The 18209-nt window shown below is 36.8% G+C and overlaps 1 protein-coding gene across 1 annotated transcript in view; it reads right to left on the minus strand.

The window, feature by feature from the left end:
• Positions 1 to 18209, minus strand: part of Ano3 (anoctamin 3) — a 292415-nt gene that overhangs the window by 94610 nt on the left and 179596 nt on the right. Inside the window, exons 7-11 of the mRNA XM_050125418.1 lie at positions 15385 to 15485; positions 12868 to 12912; positions 6770 to 6901; positions 2342 to 2448; positions 254 to 309 (exon numbers count right to left, since the gene is read on the minus strand). Coding sequence (XP_049981375.1) covers positions 254 to 309; positions 2342 to 2448; positions 6770 to 6901; positions 12868 to 12912; positions 15385 to 15485 — 441 coding nt within the window. The remainder of the gene's footprint in view (positions 1 to 253; positions 310 to 2341; positions 2449 to 6769; positions 6902 to 12867; positions 12913 to 15384; positions 15486 to 18209) is intronic.

Consider the following 18209-nt stretch of genomic DNA (forward strand, 5'->3'; position numbering starts at 1 on the left):
TATGTTTTTATTGAGCTATATATTTTTGCTTGGTTCTTATTGTTCAAGAAGTGAGCTTTCAACATGCTGCCTCAGCCACCCTTCCTGCTGCTTGCTGCCAGACTCTAACACTCTAGAAATCGAAGCCCAAGTAAACTTTTTCTTTCATAAGTTACTTGTCATGGTGTTTTCAGAGCAATGAAAAGTAACTAATACTGTCACAGAGAATGAAAATACTTTATTTTATTTAATGGAAAATATCTTTCATAAATACCTCATGTGGGGGGAATGCTGCTATGTATGAGCCATTATTTATAAGCTTACGGATACCTAGAAAGAAAATGAAGTTCTTAGTTAATTTCAATGACGGCTTTCTCTTAAAGCATATATAAACACACATGGAACACAGAATTATTTTAAGACACAGTAATTCAAATCACTTTCATATCCAGGTCAACTCTAGGGACAGCAATCTTAGGAAAGAGGTTGGTAATGAGCCTAGGAGTGTCTTTGTCACATTATTTTCAAGACACTAGCACAAGCTTTCATTTTGCCATATCTCAACATGATGTGAGGTGCATTGCTACTCCCACTTCTTGAGATCACATGAACCAAGAAAATAATTTTTTTACCCCTTTCTGAATATAACAAAGTTTAGTCAAAGAAGAATTTTCTATCCCCGACATTTAGCAATAAAGGTTTTTGCATGGAGAAACGTTAGTTTATGCTAAATCAAAAGGACATAAAATGCCACCCTCAGATTTGTTATCTCAGTAAATGTATTGTAAGACTTCCTTTTGAGAATGAGCATTGTGAAAAACTTTCTGAACAGGAATTTTAGTTACAGTGTTACTTATTAACATGCATGAAGAAAAAAATTTGTATACCTGAAATATGGAACCCTCTTTCATGGTATAAATACAATTACATAAGGTGCTCAGTAAGAAATTGTAAATTAATGAGTACACATCTTAGACGTTTGCACAGGAATTTGCAGCATCAGTTTCATGTGATGCATAATGACTTGAGAAAATAGTTGTTTTAAAAGCACAAAATACGTGTGTCATTTATATATTGATGCAATGTGCTTTAACATTTTTATATAAATGTATCACTGTGGCTAGGAGTCATTTTATTTTATATCTTCTATGTTTGACATATTTTCCACAAAATATATACCTTTATACTCATTTAAAATAACATTTAAACCTGTAAGTACAATTTCCCATCACACAGGAAAGTTTCCAGCTCATATTCGGGGTATTTTAATTTTCCTTTCTTTAGAAATATTCTTATTGTTTTGGGTAATGTTTTAGTGTCTAAGGTAACTGTTTTAGTTGCTCAGTCATGAATGAATTAAATTGTTAGAAAAAAGCATGAAAGGTTATTTTTTTTAACTAGTGTTGTTCTCCATTCTAGCATAGTCAGGAAAGAATGGCGATAGATTACATGGGTTGTCAATTTGTAATTTCAAAGAATTTAGAATATTTGGCTAACATTGGTTTCTTCACTGCCGCAATTAAGTCTCACCATTAAAAGGTCCAATTCTATGTTAGCTTTGTTTTGTTTTCAATTCTGTGTAAGACTCGCAATTTATTTTGTTCTACTTGCAAACCTCTCAATTTTCTTTTGTATTATATATGTACTAAACTGTCAACCCCATCAAATGACACAAAATTTCAAAATTTAACCAAACTAAAGTAAGTGGTCATTCCAGAAATATTTTCATTAGGTTATTTACATAGCCTTCTAGACTTTCATTTATTTTTACCTCTATGTACTAACAAATTAGAATCACACTAGACTAATAGTTTTGTAATCTTCTCTTTTTTATTTACAGAATCATAAAGAAATTTCACTTCCAATTTGATCTAGGAACTAATGTTAATCTCTTAGAATAAAATCTATGTCATAAACTGTTCAACATATAACACATAAGAAATAAAATTATATGCATATATATTTACACATAGAAGCTCTAGTAATTAAATTGATAAAGAGAAAATAGATAATTTTTAGTAGGCACAAATACGTAAAATTGTGGACATAGCATATTTGATACTTCTAATTTTTTTATTATAATGCCATGTTGAACCATTTCTACCAAATTTTCATTAAAAATCTATTAGTTTAGGATAAATTTTGTTCTTATGTATTTGTATAGTTCACATTTTGATACATCTGCCAAATGCCCTCAAAAATAAATATTTTTTAAAAACAAAGTATCCATAAAAGTTGTGTCTACTGTGTTAAGCAATTCAAAATTAGTGATTGAAGGTAAAATATTTCATTTGTTATAGAACTCTACATCTGTATATAACATTTTATATTTTAATCTGTGTCTATAAAATGATGTTCTTACCCACTTTTGATATCCCATTTTCATATTTGGTACGCTCCAGCATGTGGTAAACTATCCTGCTTCGGGTAGCATTGCTGAAGAAGGTGTCCTTATTGTTTATTATAAAGCTGTTGAGATGAAGGGATTGGTTTTAATATTCAGAACTGATCACAAAATTTAGTCACAATTGTTTGCTCCTCGGTTGTTGTGGGATTCCCCTCTGTATGTTGTAAATACCACTGGTTAATTAAGAAACTTTCTTAGGTCTGCTCAGGGCACAATAGAGATAGGCAGGAAAAACTAAACTGAATGTTAGGAGAAAAGAAGGTGAAGTCAGTAGAAGCCATGTAGATGCTTTTGGGAACAGACATGCCAGAACCTTGCCAGTAAGCCACAGTCACGTGGGGATACACAGAGTAATAGAAATGGGTAAATTAAGATTTAAGAGTTAGTCAATAAGAAGCTAGAACAAATGGACCAAACAGTGATTTAGTTAATACAGTTTCTGTGTGGTTATTTTGGCTGCTGAGCAGTTAGGAATAAACAAGCAGTCTCAGATAAGAAATTGGCACCCAATGTGGGGCAACTAAATCTACTTAAAACCTAAGAGGGCTTGGAAAAGAATTCTAGACACTAAAAAGCAAAGTTTGGCAGCATTTTTTCCCCAATATGCTCTGCTTGCTGGTGGCATGCTGCAGCTCTTTCAAGAGAGGTTTTTCTGATTCAGCAGTAGCAAAGAAAAAAAAAAAAAAACCTGTGTGGTTTCCAAATGGCGATTTCCTGGGCTGTTCTGGCAGCACAAAGTCCTGCTGTTTTAGGAGGCTGAGCACTTGAATGGGGTTTGTGGGCAGTGTACTACAAGTTTCTTGGTGGCAGCAGTGGGGTATAAATCCGCATAGGGTCTAAGAAAGCTAGAAAAAAAGTTCCAATGGTACAGAAGAACTTTAGGTGACTGTCCAGGTAGCAAGATGTCTCTATCAATTCTAGAGTTTTGGAAGTTGCTTACAATGTACATCCTGTTTACTTAGGTAATATTATATCCTTCTGGAATCTTTGATGGAGCTGAAGAATATATAGTTATAGTTTTCCTTAGTTATGATAAAAGATAAAGTAGATATCAATATTTTAACTGTAATTTTTGTTTGATAACTGTTTTGTTATATGTAATTTTCTATGTTAAGAGGTGGTGATGTGGGCTTCCCCTCTGTGTATTGTAAATACCATTGGTTAATAAATAAACTGTCTTAGGCATGCACAGGGCAGAATAGAGGTAAGAAGGGAAAACTAAATTGAATGCTGGGAGAAAAAAGGCAGGGTCAGGAGAAGCCATGTATTTGCCACTGGCAACAGGCATGCCAGAACCTTACTGGTAAACCACATCCATGTGGTGATGCGTAGATTAACAGAAATGAGTTAAATAAGACATAAGAGTTAGCCAATAAGAAACTAGAACAAATGGACCAAACAGTGGTTTAATTAATACAGTTTCTGTGTGGTTATTTCAGGGCTGAGCAGGTGGGAACACACAAGTGGCCTCATACAACACTGGGTAACCAACCATCTGTCTCTATAATTAAAGACAATGAGTAGAAAATATTCTAGGATAAGAAAGAAGTCCTCCGCTTTGACAAATATAAACTGACAGATAAAAAGAAATACTTAAACGGAATGCAGAGAATGATCAAAATTTCATTTTAGCATCTTTCAGTTTGTAAAGAGGTCTTGGTATTCTCAAATGTCTTGTTTATCATAGAGTAAAAAGCACCATTTGCTGGGTGGGGTTTGTACCAACTCAAACAATGTTTCTCCAAATAGATTTAATTAAAAATTGAGATTATTTCCTATGCAATACTTTCTATTCTATCTTAATCAGTTTTCAGAGTTTAGTGATATCCCATAATTTTTTTTTCTGTTCCCTCGATACCCTAAAATATCCTTCCGTGGAAACAGTAGCAAAGGACCTTGTGAGTGTGGATGTTATGGGAAGCAAAGGGGGATTTCACAATGAGACGGTGGATCTGTTTAAATGTTTAATTTAGAATGGACTGAAAGTTTCCAAGTAGTGGAATGAACTGGATCTTACTGGATTGGTGACACTCTCTGCTTCTACGCACTTTATCTCTGTGAATGATGAACCATTTTTTTTTGCAGGAAATTTCATCTGTGGTATTAGTTATTCTATCTGTTGCATCCTCCTCACCCTCCATATTCAAGGAGTTACCAAGCTAAGTAACTTTCCTGTTGAACCATTGTCTCCATGTTGCTGCAACCCTGTTCATGTGTGTCAGTGCTCCTACCCTAGTTTGCCTTCTTGGCAGGTTTTACCCAGCCTTGTGTACTTCAGTCTGCACAGCTGACCATATTATTACATGCTGAGTTCCTCAGTATTAAATATTATGTGTATCCAGATACGTTAAATTCAGAGTCTTGGTTACTATAGGAGGCAGAAAGAATAACCACCAGTCTTTTTTCATCACAAGACTTAAGCCTACCAGAGAAAGTGATTCTCAGGGAGATAAGTTCAGTTTTGGAAGAGATTGTATTTTGGACAAATGAAGCAGGTGGTATAATCAAGTTGATAAATAAATTCCAGCTGGTTTCTGGGAAAAATATAATAGTATAATGATGTAGTGAGTGACCGGGGGAAGAGACAGCAGCAAGAATTTTCTGGTATGATTTTCCTTAGATAATGATACTTAATGTAGGCACACATTAAGGTGGGAAAAAAAAACACCCTGCAAAACGCAGGGGCAGGGTAGGTCAGCAGAAGAGAAAAGTGGTAAAGATCCAGCTGGAGCTTTAATAGAGCAGCTGAGTCATGGACCCATGGCCGGTGTAGCTGCACTGTGTAATGGCTGGATGCCTGAAGGAGCGGGAGCGTGGTACACTGGGATGAAAGCAGGGTGGCCTACACTGAAAACAATCACAAACTGAACTGTACAGAGTATTAGTGGGATACTACTAGGGAGGTATACGACAGATGTTTTTAATTAGAGTTCTTTAAAACAGCTGGTTCCTTGAGTTTTCAAAGTACGTCAAGTACATTTTGTTTCATCTTGTTTGGTGCAACCAAAGATCTGTAAGATCCTGTGATAGTACAAGAAAAAGCTGATGAAGGTCCCGGGATTTTGAGTTTTCTAGACGGAGTTCATGCTCTGTCTTGCCTTCCTTTCTCCAGACCTGGATTAATAAAGGATTGCTCTAAATGGACCTCCAGGATTAAATCATAAAGTAAGTAGAATATTCTGAGGAGAAGAAACTCTAACTGATTTTTGGCTATGGTATAGACTGATCTAGAATTTTATCAACTACCACATCCCAGGAAAAAGTTTATCCAGACATCCAAAATAGCGTCTGTGGACTCCCAAGCCTTCGTATTATATGGAATTGTATATTTTACTACAATATATTGTAAATATTTTATATTTCTCTATCTCTTTTTATCTTATTTTTTTTTCGATGTACAATTACCTTCTTGTCTATAGCATTTGTCTTGGAGTGCCGTGAAGATAGATGGCAGAACATGTGCCTTAATGAACCTTGTAATTCAATTCATGAACTGTAAAAACTTAATAAGTCATAGTAGATTAAAGCATAGACAAATAAACAGATATGTAGGAAGGCAAGGGGGAGGAAAAAGTCTTGGCAGAGAGTGAGAATGAGAGAGAATGAAAAGAAAGAAACCTGTAGCCTTTTCTAAATAAATTACTGTATTTTAATCAGATTAAACAAAACCATTTAAATACTAAAAGTATATTTAAGTAAAATTACAATTTCAATAATTCATTAATTAGTGTTAGTGTTAGCAGTAGTCCTATTATTGTTGCCATAATTATTTAGATGAATTATTTTCTCCAATAATAACTTTTAAAAGATTTATTGAATATGTATGTGTGCTTTTTTTGCATGTATTTATCTATACCACACATGTGCCTAATGCCTGAAAGAGTCAGAGATGTCGTTGTATCCTTTGTAACTGGAGCTACAGGAAATCCTGAGCCCCCATGTACATGTTGTGGATCCGTGTAGCTGGGGCCGCAGACAGTTGTAAGCCCCCACGTGTGTGCTGTGGATCCTCTGAAACTGGAGTAACAGTTGTGTGCCTCTACATTTGTGCTGGAAACTCCTCTGTGAGAACATCATATGATTTGAATGGGTAAGCCATCTCTGCCACCCACAGAGTTATTACTTCAAAAGAATATCTAGGTTACCAGTCTATAGGATGATATTTAATTATTACTTGACTATCTCTGAATCATGAAATGAATATAGAATCAAATGTTCATGTAGTGCTGTTCCTAAGTTAAATATAAACTCTAATACAATGATACATTCTCGACCCAGCTGGTGACCAGTGGGAATGTCGTCAGTTATTTTTCTTCAATAAACAAGCTCGAGGTAATGGGAAGTACGGAGCCAGGACATAACAGGAAAGAGATGAGCACTCACTGGTGAATCCGGGCTCTGCTGAAAGGGCCAGTGTAGCAGTCCGACTCCTCCAACTCTGGAAATGCTGACTTGTCAAGAACCATTGGGTTTTGGGACAGCCACTTTTTGATTCTTTTGAAATAATTTTGCACCCTGGAACCAAGTCAAATCCCAGAACTAGATAAGGTTGCATTCCAGAGCTATATAACTTTCCTGTGACAGTTTTCTTAAGCATTAGAGAAAAACATATTCCAGATCCCTCTCTCTCCCTGTCTCTCATAATATGCACATGTGCATGCATGCATACACACACAGATACATACACAAGCACCACATGCAAACACACACCACACACACAAACACACCATACACACATATATGCTCATGCACACACACATGTACAGACACATGAACACATACACCTATACCACACACTCGTATACACTATCCACACACATACACCATATACACACCTGCTTCTGTTTTCTTATAGAAATAATAAAACAAGTCTTATCGAAAATAATAAAAAAGTCCAGCATTTATTTAAACTCTTTTCAGAGAAATAATATCTCTGTAGAAAATATCTTTTTGTTTGTTTGTTTGTTTGTTTGTTTTTCGAGACAGGGTTTCTCTGTGGCTTTGGAGCCTGTCCTGGAACTAGCTAGAAAATATCTTAAATTACCTTGCATAAAGATGACCACAGGAAGGAACATTTTAAAAGGCAGCACAATATCTTTTCAAAAGCTGTATATATGAGTGAGTATGTAAATATAGATTGCTCCCTGGTTCTTTTTAAAAAGTGTGAAAATTTCCATGTAAATGAATAGTGTGTATGTATGCATTTTGGAATAATGGCCATCATTTTCCTTCACAGAATGAGAAATAAAGCAAAACAAAAGACTGACCTTCAGCATTGATTCTGAAAATCTGAATTCTGTTACTATAACAACAGCTATTTTCATTTAAAAATACTGAGCAGTGTTTCCACAGTGATCATGGTGTGCTGCTACAATAGAGAAGTCAAAATTGCAGGACAGAGAATCTCCAGACACAAATACAATGTATCTTAACATGGCTTTTGTCAGGTTCTTGAAGTTTAGAAAAAAAAAAAAATTAAGATAACAAAGGGCAGGCAGCCAATACTGTGTCTTAAGATATGGTGAAATTACCATGGGAAAATTTAAATAAGAATTAAATCCCGTTGAAAAGCTTTGGATGTAAAAATCTTGATCATTTCTTACCAAATAGGATCATCAATGGGATACTGATCAATTCAAGTTTTGAGGAGCTACAACACTTATTTTAAATCTAAACTAACAAGCAGTTTTGAGGTGTTCATTTTGTTTATTTTCATAAACAAGACCCCTGAATTAATTGATTTTTTTTTCTGAGGCCAATGCAACGACATGTAGAAGACATTATAGTACAAATCAACTTTTCTAGACTTTTTAAATGCAGCATATTGGATGGATGAGGAGAGCTGAATTTGCCAGTTTCTGAAACTAGACAAAACAGTTCCATGCTTGAGCTGAAGTTTTCAGTTCTAAAGAGAGGGAGTGATTCCATTTGTCCTACATCCAGCAAAGGGTCAGAACAAACCAAAAGGGTGATGCCAAGGACATTGGGGTAATGTTGGTGGACTGCAACTCCTAATGGCCTATGATCTCTCTCTGAATAAAAACAACCTGGAAATAAATGAACATCAAAATTTATAAGAGAACATTAAGATCATCTTCTACTGATAACCGAAAATAAATGCTATTATCAACTTAGGCCTTTATACACATTTTCTGAGAAGGAAAAATGACCTCAGATGGTGAAATATCATCAGTCCTGGATTTGAAACCAGATTCTAAAGCCTAGTTAATTTATTTCCTTGAGCCTCACTTAGTTGTTTTTTTGTTTTTTTCCATTATTAAGTGAAATGACATCTTGAGAACAAAATGGACACTACCAACCTGCAGGGTGTGCTCTAACGGTCACGATAATAAGGTGAGAAATGAATGTTGTGTTACTATTTATGTTGCTGCAAACCTTGACACCAATATCCAGACATGTCTATCATCTTGGACATCTTAAATGTTGAATTTTCTGATAAAACATGAAGATCACTCTAATACAGTTTCAGTGTCTTTTATTAATATCTGGAGGCAGGGTAAGATAATTCCATGTAAACTAAAAATATAGATCAAAGGGCTCAGAGAATCTGACTAAAATGCAAACTGTCAATTATCTGGGAAAGCTCTGGGTAGAACTGCGGGTGGGGATGCCAAGAGGGTGTTATTTTCCCTCATCTGCAACACTAGCTACTTTCTGTTCTATTTTCCTTGCAGGCTATTTTGATGATGCCTTTAATATTTGAACATAAAAGTGCTTTGTAAATAAAAATTAAATTGCTGCACCAAAAGGGCTTTAGTTATTTCCTTTAAAGGTGCCTAGAGATATGATGATGATCTTCAGAAGCTAGATAATTGCCTGGGCATTATTTATCCCTTAATGTTTTCCAGGCTTAGTTCACCACACATAAACGTCTTTTCTATTGCAAGAAAAAAAAGCACTAATAAAAATAAATGTGTGCATTTGTTTTAAATTTTATACTTTGTAGAGTTTTACTGACTGTAAATTTTGTACTTAAAAGTTTGTAAGACATGACCATTTATGCCTACCTTTCACATAAATAGAATTTACATTTTTCCCCTAAAATAAATTGAAAGAAAATATATAATCAATCTTTTTCTCAAGTGAATATGAAAATAAATATAAACAAGCCACAGAAAAATTTATTTTCACTCGGTGCCTTTACTGTTTGATACCTACCCTATACCACTCAATTCCATGAAACTATGAAACAAAGAAAACTGTTTGCAACAAATTAAATGTGAGGGACAGTTTTAAAAATATTTCCAATACCTAAATTCAAATTTTAAGAATTAAAACAGAAAATAGTCAATATAAAATATCATACAACAACATGGTACAGTGTTCATTTTTTAGTTACTTGAAAGGTTGAGCATCATAGATATAAGATCATTTTAGAATTGTTAAAATATGTTTCAAAATTTGTCCATTTAGAAATTTACATATTAATGTGTATGATTCCCTTGAAATTGAAGTTAACTTCAAATCTAAGCTATATTTTTTATGTGAAATACTTTTTATAGATCTTAATATTCAAAATTTTATTCTTTTGCAAGACTCTGAAAAATGTCATTCAAGAATAAATCTATTAAAAAGACACTTGAAAAATTTGTTCTGTAACAGCTAAAAGGGACCCAAAGAAAACATTTTATTTTAAATAGACATTATGTTTAAAACATATTCTCATTACAAGTTATAAAGTTTGAAAGGGTTAGATTCATCAAGTCTTTCCTAAAATGATATTACACTTCATTTTTTTTACTATGTATTATTCTGACTAGTCTCTAGTGTTACTCAGTTACACGGCTATGCTGATGTTGCAATGGTTTGTTTTCATCAACTGATACCTTTGCAATGGATAAGAAAACAGCTATCAATATGAAGGTTTTGTCATTGGGCATTTCTTAAGTGGAAATTCCTTTCTTCAATTTAAATAGGTGTCCAAGAGAAGTATAGCCAATAGAGCCACTGCTAATCTAGAAGGACTATGGTGCTATCAGGAGCCATGGTGTTGTTGTTCAGGCCCATGTTGGGACATGCTGTAGAGGGCCATGTCTGGGTCTGTGGCCCCACTGTAGTCAGAATCTGAGTTGACGTGTGTGGCTCCAGTTGCAGCAGAAGGCCACATGGTTACCTGGGGTCTGATCAGCAGCCTGGGACCATTTTGGTGCCAAAGGTCTTGCTGCAACTGGGTTCACACAGACCTAAGTGGCACATATTGCTGTCCAATGCCATGGTGATATTCAAGCCAGAGATACAGCTAGGGGACAAGTCCTATATGTCACCCTTCTGTAGCCAAGGTCTGTGTTGTTGTCTGTGATTCTTGTTTCCTCATGGGCCATGCAGATTTCCACGGTCTGGGCTGCTACCTCATGCCATGTTGGTATCCACAGGCTATGCTTCCACTGGGGCCATGTCAATCTGGGTGGCCTACACCACAGCCTGGGGTCATGGTGGCATCCAGGTTCAGGCTACTGCAGAGGGCAATGTCTGGATCTGTGGTCCAAGGTCTGTGTTGAAGTTCATGACCTATGTTACTACCAAAGACCAGGAGAATGCCTGGGTTCTGGGCCCCAACCTGTGGTCTTTTTGGAGTCTGAGGACCATGCTTCTATCTGGGCATTACAGATCTGAGTGGCCTGTGCTCTGGCTTGGCACCATGGTGTCTTCCAGGCCACTGCCAAGGCCTGTATCTGGGTGAGTAGTTTTAATGCATCCAGGGTCTATTTTGAAGTGGTCCATGGCCCATGTCACCACAGAGGGTTGTGTGAGTGCCTCGGCTCAGGTTAGCCACCTAAGTACATGTTGGTGGCTGAGGGCCATGCTGTAGCTAGGGACATGCAGAGTTGAGTGGCCTGTGTTGCTATGTGATGCTCTGGTGACCTCCGGGCCAGAGCTGCAGCACCAGGGCCATGTCTGGGTTCATGGCCCAACTATAGTCAGGGTCTATGTTGATGTCTGAAGTTCCTGTTGGTATTGAAGGCCACGTGGATGCCCGAGATCTGGGGCAAAGTTAGTGTCTGAGGGCCATGCAGCTGCTGGACTGTGCAAATCCAAGTCACCTGCATTGACACCTGGAGCAATGACATCCAGACCCGGGCTGCTGCCAAGTACCATGTCTGGATCCATAGTCCTACCAAAGCTGGGGTCTGTTGAACTACAAGGCCCATGTTCCACTAAAGGTTACATGGAATTCCAGGGTTGGGGCCACAACTGGTGGCCTTGTTGGAGTCCAAGTTTGATTTGAATAACCTGTGCTTCCACCCAGTTAGGATGTCCAGATGCAAGCTGCTCCCAATGGTGATGTCTGTTTCCATGATCCTATTGCAGCTGGGGTCTGTGCTGATGTGTGTGACCCTGTTACCACAAGGGGGGTCATAGGAATGACGAGTAATAAAATCAGGTGTCCATGATCTGGTCCTGCTCTTCACTAGCCCTGGGAAAGCTGGCCTTGACCCTTGTTAGACACTACAACAGGAGAACTGTCCCTGACTCTCAAGTGAAAACTGGAGCCCCACACTCAGGAGAGATGGCCCCACCATTCACCATGAACAAGAGAGAACTGACCCTGCCACCATTCACCATGGACAAGAGGGAACTGACCCTGTCACCATTTACCATGGACAAGAGAGAACTGACCCTGAAGGCATGGGCTTAGGGGAGCTAGATCCTTCTCTTACCTGAGAGGGGTGGCTCCAGTATCTTGGACTGATCAACTCAACTACCCCCCAAGCCCACAGACAGATCTGGGGTTGGCCCAGCCTTACATCTACCCCATCAAGGACCTGCTGGAGCTCATGAAGGGTCTGGTACTGTAAAATGCTACCAAAGGGCTTCCAGCACTTGGGACAACCATGATATATCTGAGAGCAGATTTGGTGAGGATTCATTGATGATAGTGTACCAGAAACCAGAGGCCTTAAACCAGACTAATGTCTCCTTGCAATGAATATTTGCAAATAAAGCTGCTTGGATAAAAGGGTGAACTGTGTCACACAGAGACTCCCAATGCCACTTGTATTAATGAAGAAGTATTGGAGTGGTGCAAAAAATGGAGGATTGAAAGTATTTTTTTTGTTTTGCTTTGTTTTGGTTGCTCTTTTCTTTTCTTTTTTTTTTTCTGTTTGCTTGTTTGCTTGTTTTGTTTTGGATTGGGTTTTTAAAATTTTTTCTTTTTTCTTTTTTCTTTTTTTTACATAATAGAGTACTACTCAGCAGTAAAATTTTTTCTTTTAGGAAGAATGCTGCAGATGTGAAGGGAGAATACTGAGGGACTGGGATGTGAGTAGAATTACGATGCATGATGTGAAATTGCCAAGAATTCAATAAAGACATTATGTTAAATTAAAAAATTACTCTTTCAAGAAATCAACATAATTTTCTTCCTAACTTTTATAATTGGAGACGTGGATAATCTAATATGTTCTTTCTGTTTTTATAAATGATAAAATGGTAATAAAAATTGTAAATCATTCACTAACCTGCTCATTGATTTGTTCTTCTGATCAGTGTAATAACATTTTTTTCTGAAAAAAAAAAGTAAAATCAACTAAAAAAATATACAGTTAAACCAGAAAGTGACAGTATTCAACAGCAATGTTAAGTGTATCGACACATCATTTTTATATACTTAGAAAATTAAGGCATTTAAAATTAAATCATTACAATATAATGTGAAGGCTAATAAATATATATGCCTTTAATTTCGGAATAATAATAATAACAACGATAATTTAACAAAAATATATAAGAAATATAACAAAGTATAACAAAACATGTTACAATGCATAGGTTACTTTCGATACATTGTTTTTAATTATTTGAAACTCTGTCTTCTGTAACTCAGTACTTATTAACTGAATTATATCTTTACATGCTATATAAAGTCATCAATCCAATCATCTTTTTTTTAAACACATATGCAATTGTCCTAATTTGATTGTCTGTTGTGAAAAAAACACTGAGCAAACAGGAACATGGGAAGAGAAGGTTCGTTTAGTCTTAAAGTTCCTTGTAATATTTCATCACTGAGGAAAAATGGGGCAAGAACACAAGGCAGAAAACCACAGGTAGGAATTAAAGTAGAAGCCAGGGAACACAAACAAAAGCATGTGGGAGAAAGAAACCTTGCTTTTTGCCTGCCTTCACCTCCCCAGTGGAAAGTTCATCTGTGCTGTTAATACTGCTGCTCTTGCTGCCATCCTCCACAGACATCAGAGCCCAGCTTCTGCAGGCTGCCAATGTGGAGTGAATACCAGTAGTTCTCCAGGAATCGTTCAGGCTTAAAGCACCAGCTTGGGACTGCTGAGGTCCCATGTCTTGTGGATTGACTGTCTGCCAGGTCTTCAATGTGTGACAGTTATTGTTGGGCTGCCTAGACTGTATCATGGAAGCCAATCTAGTAAATATCCTTTATATATTTTCAGCAGCTGGGTTTGTTTTTTTTCTAAAGTGAAACATACACCATAGTCTTTGGAAATATTTAAAATGTTCTTGCCATATTCCAACACTAAACTCAGATATAATATTTCAAGACTTGCTTCGTCTAACTAAATTTGCATTTCAAATATCTTCCTTCATTTTTTCAAGCATAGACAAAAGTTTAAAAGGCATGCATATATTAGTAATGATTGGAAATTTGCAGGCTATTGTTTCTCCTTTTAATTTTTAAATAGATTTACACTTATTTATTTATAGCTGTGTGTGCAAGCCTGTAGGTGCTAGGTAGCACCCATATGGAGGTCAGAAGGAATTTTTTCCACAATGTGGGTACTAGAGGTCAAAATCAGATCCAGTGCTCTTATCTGCTGAGGCATCTTGATGATCCAAATTGTAGCTTTTCTTTGTGGAATGTTAATGTCTCACAAGTAAATATTTTCATGGATAGTTTAGAATGAATAATTCATTCAAAATAAAAATATTTTTCTTAAAAAGGCTATGTGCGTTTGCTAATTAATATGCCAATGGTGATTTTATGCGTAGTCTGTCTATATTCTAAAAAGTTCCATTATACTTATAATATAAAGTACTGTGTGGGTATACAAAGTTATAAAAATGGCATATTATTTGAATCTAACTTTCAGACATCCTTATGTACATTTAAAATAATTTCTAGATAACTTAAATTCCTAACGGAAATTTTATGTAAATAATGTTTAATTGTTTGTTCTGCATAATAGCTGAGGCTGCATCTTTTGAGACTTGAGATGTTTCAGATGCCTGAAGACACCTGCATCAGCATCTCTTTCTTTATCTTGAAGGATCTTGAGCTTTGATATAAGCCTCTCCAATATGTTACAGGAAATTGTCATGATATTTTTCAATTGAGCTTAGTGTTCACTTTTGCTTCCTAGGGTAATTTACTTACAATCTCTTTTTTTTTTTCCTGAACCTTTCTTTTACTCCTTGTTAGCATCTAATGGGATCTGTTTAGCTGCAAATTTATGGAGACAATCTTATTGTCAACTGAGTTAACACTCGGTGTATAGAGTGTGCACCATAAAAGCTACAGTGTGACATGTTGAGGACCTGGTATATTCTACATCAGATAGGAGATGCTCAAGCTAGGCCAACATATCTTTGCCCAATAGAAGGACTGAAAATCCTTGAAAGAAGGTGATCTATTCTTATCACTTACTGATTGATATTGAGGCCAGAGCTCAGAAACTGTCCTGGATGACCTGCTCTGAAAAACAATCCCTGCTAACCATTATCAGAGTTATATTACACTCACATGAAATAAGAATGAGAATTGATCTTGGGAATTACTTCCATTTGAATTCTGAAAATAATTATGTTACCTTATCTCTAGGCAAGTCTATCTTGAAATGATATTATATGTCCAGCAATTTAGGAATAAACTGTCTAATATAGTGTAAAATTTAAAAGAGAAATAATTATTTTCTGAATAAAGGACCACATTTACTGCTGTTAGGTGTTACAAAAGACAGAGCCATCCTAGTAATAATGAGAGAAAATGAAATAACATATAAAAGTACCTGAAGGGCACCCTGATGTTCAACCTCTCTGCATACTTGCACAGTGTGTCCCAAGGAATATGAATTTTAATAAACATTATATCAGGGTTTGCAACAGCTGGCTGGAAAGGAATTAGCAGAGAGGCACCATCATTTACAATCAGAACTGCTGACATTCTACCATCATTTTTTTCTCAAAGAAAGAAGCATTTCTGTCTGTTGTTATGCAAGGATCATTCTTGCTTATAAAAAGGGAAATTATATTGTCAAAAATTCTTGATAAAAAATCTTTAAATATTCAATGCCATTAAGAAATGTAAATGTAGATATCCCATAAACTTCCTAAATACAAAAATGTCTGTAAGTCGTTTGTAGGAAAATGCCTTCAAGTGAAATTCAAAGTTGGTTTGAAAGCCGATGGACATCCATAAAAAAAGTTCTTAATCACAAACTAGTCTTTTGATAACACAGAGTCAGAATTTCCACACAGAACGTGATAGCTCGGCTAGAAGGAAACACGTGACCCATGAATAGGCATTGCACTCATCTCTGCCTGCATAAAAGAACTTTGTTTTCACTTCTCCTCATCAGATCAACAGTAAACTTCTCTCTTCACACCCCTCTACGTATTCTCCCAGTCTCAGCCACTTGAAAAGATAAATTTGAAGTCTTCTTGATGGCAGATCCTCAAAGTCTTCCCTTTCCCAAAAATGTGATGTCACAGTTGCTTACCAAGTACAAGGACTAGAGGGTCCTTGCTCCGTTACTGTGTATAGGAAATAGATATTGCTACCCATTTATTAATTTTCTTATATTAAACATTATTAAAATCTCTATTCCCCGTTCAGAGAAGTTACAAGACAAGTAAGAGTTTCAAGCTATTCCTCATGGCACACAATCCAGACCCTCACTGTCACTCAGGGAGAGCATAAAACACTGACAATCATCCGGAGTCATTACACAATTCATCCACTTATTTTATTACCACATTTATTTTGAAGAAATTTTCTAATCCTCTAACTATTTTCTGGGTACAGTGATTTTGTTCTGAGGAAAATGAGTTGCTGAAATTATAAGATGCTCTTGACATGATGGCCTGTTAGATTTATGAGCTTACTGAAGGGATGACATTGTGAAAATCGCCCCAGGACAAACAACAAAAGACACTCATGCCAGCATAATTTCTGAAGCAGCTTTTCTGCTGAAGATGCTTGTGACTATTTAAAGGTAAATATTTTGAAATTTGTAGCTGACCCGTGCCAGAGGTGGACATAGCATGCTACACTTCTATAGGTCTATACATTCAGTCCGGCACTAAACATATTACCTATTCTTGGGAAGACAGCCATAGTTTTTAAGTTAGTTTTTGAGAATTTCATGCATTTAAAGTTTACGACAGTCCTTTCCCCATCCAACTCCTTTGGCCCCCCTGCATTTCAAATTCAAGACCCTTTCTCTTTTATAAACATTATCATTTTACACACACACAAACACACACGTGAATCTATTAGTGTTGCAAACTATATACAATTGTTACAAGCACTACTTATTCATTCAAATGAGTACTTAAGCATATTTCGAATACCTATAGATATCTGTTATTGATCAAGGTAAAAGAGAAGGTTATCATGTTGACATTTTCAGGCTCCTGATAATGATTTTTTTCAGACTTAATAGAAAGCTTTCCATGTAGGCATGACAGCAATAACAAAAACTTTTGCAGCTAGAACTCCCACAGAAGTAATGAGGGCAGTCTTAGTAAATACAAATTTAAAACAGAGAAATTAAGCTTTCCACTTAAAGGATTCCCACCCAGAACAAGGGGAAGACACATTTCATATTCTATTATACATTTGGTCCTTATCTATGTGTAGTTATTCTCAAGTGTTAATAAACTTGAGTTTAGTTTATATTTTAAGGTTTTTGCTATTCTAATTTTATCAGCCAATCTTTCCCTTGCAGAGCACAACTTACATTCCTTCCATCTTGACTACCCCTTTGGCATGATGTTTAGGTCCCAGATACTCAGCAACATAGTCCATCTGTACCCTATGCTATCTCTATAACATTTGGATAATAAGTTAGCCCTCTGAATCTCATTTTTTTTTTTTGCCCGAAGAGAAATGAAAGGCCCTTGTCTCTGAGTTGAAGGAGGGAAGTTATTGACTGACTGTGTGAAGCACCTGCTCCTGACCAGGTGTGGCTGTCAGGTGACAGTATTCATCTCAAATCAGATGTTTAAAACAAAGGTGAACTGCAAAGCATCCCCAGGATCCATCGTTCCTTTTGCTCCACTGTAAGTAGCTACCTGGTTCCTCTGTGATGGAGCTTGTATCTTAATTTTGAATATCTTTGTTTTCAGAATTTGTGGTAATATAAGCATACAGTCAGGAACAACTCAAGACTGGTAAACAAATTCAAAATTAAAATAAAAAATAAAACAGAGGCGCACGGCGGCAGCGGTGGCCGGAACCGGACGCGCACGCCAGACGGCCAGACGCGCACGGCAGCGGCGGACGGAACCGGACGCGCACGGCAGGCAATGTAGCTGGCACAGCGGCCGGGACTGGTGGGTACTGACACAGTGGCAGACAACGCAGGGGACAGGGACCAGGGCAACACCAAGAGCAGATCGCTCCAGGACAATTAAATCAAAGAGGTAGGCCTTTGGTTGGCGAGGTCCCTGGCAAACAGGGAACCTGGCTCTTTTCCTGAAGACCCGTCTGAGGGGTGAGAGGGATCTTGGCCCCTGGCAGGAGCCAGGAAACAGAACGAGGGAATTTTGCAAGAGGAGCCTCTGGCCAGCAGGGAAACCTGATCTGGTTTTAAAAGACCAATTAGAGATC

Source organism: Alexandromys fortis, unplaced genomic scaffold (assembly GCF_014885135.2).
Source record: "Alexandromys fortis isolate MF-2015 unplaced genomic scaffold, M_Fortis_MF-2015_v1.1 scaffold_229, whole genome shotgun sequence".
In the NCBI taxonomy this organism is placed as follows: Eukaryota; Metazoa; Chordata; class Mammalia; order Rodentia; family Cricetidae; genus Alexandromys; species Alexandromys fortis.